Raw genomic sequence first — 8,162 nt, 5'->3', positions numbered from 1 at the left:
AATCTGGAGGATATTTAGGAATGAAAACTCAGTTTTCTAGTTACCCTGAGCCAGAGAGTGTTAACATGTGGGTTTTTTTAAGTGGGAGGGGAAGATGATCACTAAATAAGTTTTGAAAATATTGTGAGTTATATGTTATTTTGGAGGTTATGAAATATTCTCCAGTTAAGAAACTTATTGGTTTAAATAGAAATGTCTGAAGTCATAGCATCCTGTGATATTTCATGTACAGGTATTACCACAGCCCCAGAATTAATAATACTCTGCAGAACACATTTGGAAACCCTGCCCAGAAATCATTATTGGCCTTAACAAGAGACAATTTCTCTGCTGAAATCCTGGAAGCAGGTCACACAGAAGTGAATGGGTCCTCAGCAAAAGCATTATCTCAGCCCACAGCCCTTTCTTTTTAAAAAAAAAATAATTTATTTTTATTTATTTATGCATACAATAGCTGGGGTGTAAGCCAGAGGGGAGGAGTGAGAGGATTCACCAGAGATGGAGTGGGGAGCAGAACAGGTGAATTGACTCAAATACACTGCTGAGGGGAGCAGCGGGCAAGATAGGAGAGGTCTGCTGCACCATGTGGGTTAGCTCCCTGGCCAGGGATCGAAATGCTGCAGTGGCTGCCCATAACTTCATAGAGGTAAGACTTAATCCCTTGCACCAGCAGGAAGGTCCCCACAGCCCTTTCCTTATGCTGCTCCTTTGCTGATTAGCCTTAGAAAGCTTCCTCCATGGTCTTTAGCCATGTTTTCTTTCTGACACTGGAGTTAAAGACTTTGTATTTTGCTAAAAGAATTTGAGACACTGGATTGTTTCTGAAAATTTACGCAAATTATAGGTACAAAGATTGCTTTACCTGCAGCTGACTTCCTAGTGGAGAACCTGTCCTCAGTGGAGGCACAGAACAGGCTACAAGTTGATAACAGAAAATGAATAGGGAATGGGAGCTGAGCTGGGTCTCTGCCTATCTCACTGGGCTCTTTCCTCTGGTCTCCACAGATTTCTACAGAAGAATGGGTAAAAGAAATCAGTCCACAGTGACCGAGTTTCTTCTTTCAGGATTAACTGACCAACCTGAGCTTCAACTGCCCCTTTTCTTCCTCTTCTTGGGGATTTACATAGCTACCATCGTGGGAAATCTCGGCATGATCTCCATAATTGTGTTGAGTTCTCAACTTCACATTCCCATGTACTATTTCCTCAGTAGTTTATCTTTTATAGATTTCTGCTATTCTTCTGTTATTATCCCCAAAATGCTGGTAGGGATTTTAAGCAGAGATAAAGCTATCTCCTATTCTGGATGCACTATCCAGTTTTTTTTATTCTCTTTGTGTGCCGTTTCTGAGTGCTACATGTTGGCAGCAATGGCCTATGATCGCTATGTCGCCATCTGCAGCCCCCTGCTCTACAATGTCATCATGTCCCCGCGGGTCTGTTCTCTGCTGGTGGCTGCTGTCTTCTCAGCAGGTTTTACCCTTTCCATGGTTTTTGAGGGTTGTTTGTTAAGCTTGGATTTCTGTGGGTCAAATATCGTTAAGCATTATTACTGTGACATTGTCCCCCTTATGAAACTCTCCTGTTCCAGCACGTATATTGAAGAACTTTTGATTTTTGTTTTTGGTGGATTTAACATGATAACCACCAGTGTGACAATCATCATTTCATATGCTTTCATCCTCTCCAGCATCCTCCGCATCCAATCTAAAGAGGGCAGGTCTAAGGCTTTTAGCACCTGTGGCTCCCACTTGACAGCTGTTCTTATTTTTTATGGGTCTCTCATGTCCATGTATCTCAAACCGGCTGCCAGCAGTTCAGCCATCCAGGAGAAAGTCACTTCTGTATTTTACACAATTGTGATTCCCATGTTGAATCCCCTGATTTATAGTCTAAGGAATAAGGAAGTGCAAAATGCACTGATGACACTCTTAAAGAGAAAAACATCTTCATAACGAATACACTTTTAAGACTTATTGGTATATCATAATGATATGTGTGTGTGTTTACATACTACCATTTAAAAATAAGTTGAAGTGAGGTGAAAGTATAGATATAGTTATTGTTAAAGTTATGTTCATATATAATTCTGAATAAATATCTGAAATATTATATTGCAATTACTTAATAAGATTAATAGGATGTTTAAAAAAGTGTGAAAGTGCAAAACTCCAAATTTTAAAGTTTAATGCCATGCTGGGATTGAACATCAATATTTATATTTAATTTTTAACCAGGTCATAAAAACACAAAATCATGAAATACAACACATTCATATCAGACAAAATACCATACCAAATTGGAGTTCATGCAACTATCTTTTATTTTTCTTACTGAAAAGGAGATTTTTATTATGGAAATTTGGAGAGGAAATACTGAACACTGTGATTGAAACATCACTACAACTTTAAATAAAGGTGAAAGTAAATTTCCATTTTTTAAGGGATTATTAAGTGTAAATGTTATATCAAACATGAGCTCAATGAAGAAGATCCAGGAAAGGACTAATCTAAAATGTCCCAGTATTTGGTGTCTATAGATAAAAATATTATCATATTTATCTAATATAATATTTATAAAGATGAGGACATCATATTTATACAGTCTTATTTAAATATGTGTTTTTTCTGCACGACCAGTATATGTGCAGTATTTTACAACTTTCTGTGGAATTCTTTTGAGTACTATTTTATCCAGGATGTAAACTCCATGTTTTCAATTTCCTCCTTATGCATTTTGAATTAAAGAAAAAGGTTTATAATCTAAGAAGGAAATCTTAAACAATAAATCAAGATAATGCACCACTTGCATAATACAACATGTCAATTCATTCATTTTCTCAGAATATGATTATCATGGGCAGTATTGCCAGGTATGCTTCTAAGTGCTAGAATATTATGTGAATATGATGATAAGGTTTCTAAATACTTTTGGTGTATGTGAAAGTGGTTTATATTACAGAAGTAAGTAAATAAATAAGTATGATAATTACAGATATAAACAAATGCTTTGAAAGAACTGAGGCATATACTGGTCAGTGGACGAAGGCCAAATCTTGACAGATCTCATAAAAAGGACTGATGACACAAAATGATTGCCTTTATTTTGCCCAACTCAGAACTTACAAAAGAAAAACAGCAAGCTTTTCTTGATAAAATTATAAAGCAAATGAAAAACATACAGTGACTTCAGGCAAAAGATTACAGTTGAGACAAATGATAGAGCACTGGGTGTCTAGAAGTCAAAATTGGCAAGAATTATTTTTGGAAATCAGGTCATTTGAAAGTGCCTGTGTATAAGAAAAAGTTAGAAATCCATGCAAATACTCAGTTCAGAAGACATATTAAGGAAATCTGAGAAGATTGTAAATGTTCTCTCTGGATCTACAGTTTATTTACTATTTATTTGGACTCTTGGTATTCAATAAAATTTCTGTCAAAACAATAGCAACCCAGGGCCTCCCTGGTGGCACAAGGGGTTAAGCATAGCACTGTGAAGCTGCCCGCAGCCACTGCAGCATGAGTTTGATCTCCAGGAGGCCAGGGCATACCCACATGGCATAGCAGACCTCTCCTGTCTCGTCAGCTGCTCCCCTCAGCAGTGTTTTCAGTCAATCTGCCTGTTCTGCTCCCCACTCTGTTGCTGGTGAATCCTCTCACACACCCGCACCTCTGGCCTGTTCCCCAGTTCTTGTATGCATAAATAAATCTTTAAAACAAACAAACAAACATGAGCAACACAAGTGGAAAGAACAAAGACTTCAGTGACTACACATAACAAAGAATACAGAAAAAAATAAGTCACAAAGTAAACAACAATTATAGTCAACTGTAAATAGTAAAAATAAAAAACACCTGGAGGGGAACCACTTCATTTCCTGAGTTAACGCATTACAATATTCAAATATCTAATTTTAAAAAGAAGCTATAAAGCATGCAAAGAAAAAAGAAAGTATTGCCCATTCACAGAAGAAATGTATTTAGAGAAAAAATGGAGGAAAACTTCCCAAACCTACATAAGGGAATAAATGTACAAATTCAGGAGCTAAAGAATCCCTAGGTACCTAAACAAAATGCAACCCATATGGAAACATCTATATTGACTTTTCCCAGAGTTCAAAGAAAGAAAGAATATTGAAAGTGGCCAGGGAGAAGAAGCAGATAATATATAAAGGTACCCTGATAAGGCTAACCTCAGACTTCTCTTTAGAAGAAATGAAGGATAAATAAAGATCTTTTCAGACATAATGAAATACAAGGAGTTTGCAAACACTAGACCAAGAAATATAGAAAGATAATGTATCTTAACTGAAGAGACACATATACACAAAAAGCTAAATAAGGAAAGGAATTGAACTACAAAATATAACAAAATGGCAGCAACAGACTTTCATATTTCAATAATCACTCACCAATTCAATGAGACAGAGTATCTAGTTGGATTACAAAATATAATCCAACCTTCTGCCATCTGTCCAGAGACACATCTCACCTCCAACAGACACAAAGTAAAGGGCTGGAAAACAAGAAATGGAACACAATAGAAGGCAAGGACAGTCATACTTTTATAAGACAAAACATATTCCCCCTTAAAAAGGTAACAAGATAGAGGAAGGAACACCATATGTCGGGAACATATAATATGCAACAGCATAAACTCACCCAATGAAGGAGCATCAAAATACATTAGGCAACTAGCAACTCTGAAAACTGACATTGGAAAAAACACACTTATAGCAGGGCACTTCAACACTCCACATTTACTAATATACCAACTAGCCAGAAAATAACAGGGATACAATAGCTTTAAATAAAGAATTAGGACACACGGACCTCACTGACATTTCCAGGACACTGCACCTCCAAATAATAGGAGTAGGCATTTTTTTGAGTGCACGTGGGACATACACAAGAAGGGCCACACTATCAATCACAAAACAAATACCAACAATATATCACAAAGGAATACTATTCAGCAATCAAAAAAATGTACACTCATGACATTTGCAGTAATGTAGATGGAGCTAGAACAGATCATGCTAAGCAAACTAAGTCAAAAGGAAAAGGAAAAAATATCATATGAGTCACTTATAGGAGGAATATAAGAAAACCCAACAAGGTTCAGGAAAATGACAAAACTTGCAGACAAACCATAGATCTGAGGGATACAACAGGGAACGGAATGGGCGAGGGGACAAAACGGGGGCGAAAAGAAGACAAAGGACTTTGAACAATGGTGATTGTTCACAGGAGCTGCAGTGGTGGGAGAATTATGAGGACTTCATTGAGGAGAGAAATCAAATAGTGTTAAAAAATGAACAATGATATAAGAAAATTAAAAAATAATTAAAAAGAAAACAAATGCCAATCAGAAAACAATTCACAAAATTGAAATCATCCCTGGCGTCTTCTTGGACCACAAAATTATCAAACAAGAAACCAAATATCAAAAGAAAGCAGGGAAATCCTTTAATACATGGACACTGACCATATACTACTGAGAGACTACTGGATCAATGAAGAAATCAAAAAATACCTCAAGACAAATGACAATAAGGACACAATATTCCAAAACTTAAAGGATGCAACAAAAGCAGTATTAATAAGGAAATATATAGCAATACATATAGGCCCACCTCCAGCAACTAGAATGCATTCAAATAAATAACATTCTCTCTCATCTCAAGGAATTAGGAAAAAAAATAAACAGATCCACTAGTCAGTAGAACAGAAAATTTTAAAAGATATGGAGAAATAAATGATATAGAAATAAAAAGACAATCCAAAGATTACAAAACCAAATCTGGCACATGAAAAAAGCAAACAAAATACACAAAACTCTAGCAAGGCTCACCATGAAAACAATGGAGAAATCTCAAATAAATAGAATCAAAAAATGAAAGATGAGATGAGAAATTACAATTGACATTGCAGAAATTCAGACAACCCTGAAGATCTGTACACCAACAAATCAAAAACCCTAGAAGATATGACAAATTCCTGGAATTATAAAATCACCCAAAGTACATATGAAAGAAATATAAATCATGAACCAAACAATCACAAGCAAGGAAACTGAAACAGTAATCAAAACTCTCCCCAGAAAAGTCCAGGACCACATGATTTCATAAGTGAATTTGAGGCAAGCATTACTCTAATGCCAAAAACCAACCAAACAAACAAACAAAGACAACACAAAGAAGAAAACTACACACCAATTTCCCCAAGAAACACAGATGCAAAAATCCTCAACAAAATCCTAGCAAACCAAATAAAACAATGCATTAAAAGGATCATGTACCATGACCAAACGGGATTTATATCAGGGATATGGTATGGTTCAACATCTGAAAATCAATCATTATAATTCACCATATTAAAAAAAGAAAGATAATAAGCATATTTTTATATCAGTGGATGCTGACAAAGCATTTGACAAGTTCCAATATCCATTTATGGTGAAAACCCTCAAAAAACAGTGGCTAAAATGAACATAACATAATAAAGAAATTTCCAACAAACCCACAGCTACTATATTTCTCAGTGCTTCTCAATTTGTACCATTTTACGCTATTTCGCTCTTTCCAGGAATCAAAAACTGAAACATTTTGCACTAAGAGCTGATACAAGACAATGATGTCTATACTCACCACTACTATTCAACATAGAATTGGAAGTCCTAGCATGAGCACTTAGGCAAGGGAAAGACATAAAGTAAAATAAATCAGAAGAGAAGTAAAATTCTCATTGTTTGTAGATGACAAGATAATGTCATCAAATTAGAGCCGTCAAAACTCCAGAGAAAAACTAATCAATACAATCAATTTAGCCGAATGGCAGCTTATAAAATCAATAGACAAAAATTAGTTGCCTTCCTATATTAAATAATGATATAGAAGAGAAAGAAATTAAGCAAGTGATGCTATTTATAATCACACCAAAATAGGACATTCCTGGTGGTGCAGCAGGTTGAGCACAGTTCTGTGAAGCTGGCCGCAGCCTCTGCAGCACAGGTTCGAATCCCGGTGGCCAGAGAGAAACCCACATGGCGCAGCAGACCTCTCCTGCCTTGCCTGCTGCTCCCCTCAGCAATGTCTTCAGTCCATCTGCCTGTTCTGCTCCCCGCTCTGTCTCTGGAGAATTCTCTCACCCTCCCGTGCCTCTGACCTGTACCTCAGTTCTTGTATAAATAAATTTTTAAAAATCTTAAATAATCACACCAAAATAAATTAAATATCTAAGAGTAAAACTAACAAAGCAGGTTAAAGAATTATATAAAGAAAACTGTAACATATTGACCCAAGATATAGAAGACAATGGATTATTACCAAGAGCAAGGAAAATGATAAACTCAACATGGATGGAACTGGAAGACAAAAGGAAAGATAAGTAATAGATGATATCAGTATATGTGGAATATAGAGTATTTACTCCAAGAGTCAGATAAAGACAAGCTTAAAAAGTCACCCTTGAAGGCTGACTATAGAACAAAAGGTCCAGGGCCTCCCCGGTGGCGCAGCGGTTGAGTGCTGGGTTGCGAAGCTGCCCGCAGCCTCTGCAGCACTGGTTCGATTCCCGGCTGCTCCCCCGCCACCGGAGGAGGATCCCACTTGGCACGGAGACCTCCCCTGCCGCCCGCTGCTCCCCTCAGCAGTGTACTTCGGCCCTTCTGCCTGTTCTGCTCCACGCTCTGGCGAATTCTCTCACCCTCCCGCACTTCTGACTTTACCCAGTGCATGTATAAACAAAACAAACAAACAAATAAAATAAATAAATAAAACATGCCTCTATTTAAAAAAAAAAAAAAAAGAACAAAAGGTCCAGGGAGATAGGGGATGTGAAGGGAAGGTAAGAATAGAGCAGGAAGGAAGCACAGTGGACTAGGTGGTAGACTAGTGTGCAATGCCGGAGGGCTTATCCAAATATTACCTCAATTAATTTTTTTTAAAAAATAATTGAATAAAATTAAAACTACTATTCCAAAAGATTATCTTTCACACTGTGGAGAGTACTGATCTGCTCCATCTCTTGCACATACAATTCTTCATATTTATTCCATAGAGAACATGGTGTTCATTCATTCAACAATTTCTTGGGGGGTGTTTTGGACAATACTCTGCCACTAGATTGCAACATTTTGATCAATACTGCTGATTCCTCTCT

The 8,162-nt window shown here is 36.8% G+C and overlaps 1 protein-coding gene across 1 annotated transcript; it reads left to right on the top strand.

The window, feature by feature from the left end:
- Nucleotides 1–1,002: 1,002 nt before the first annotated feature.
- On the top strand, nt 1,003–1,955 carry LOC311182157 (olfactory receptor 8D4-like; the record flags this gene model as incomplete). The annotated part of the gene is made up of 1 exon (XM_084250754.1): nt 1,003–1,955. Exon 1 carries the CDS (start codon nt 1,020–1,022, stop codon nt 1,953–1,955), a length of 936 nt encoding a protein of 311 aa, XP_084106880.1. The 5' UTR covers nt 1,003–1,019.
- Between the last annotated feature and the right edge of the window lie 6,207 nt (nt 1,956–8,162).

Source organism: Talpa europaea (genome assembly GCF_964194135.1).
Source record: "Talpa europaea genome assembly, chromosome: 12".
Lineage (NCBI taxonomy): Eukaryota > Metazoa > Chordata > Mammalia > Eulipotyphla > Talpidae > Talpa > Talpa europaea.
This window is presented reverse-complemented; position numbering and strand designations above follow the sequence as displayed.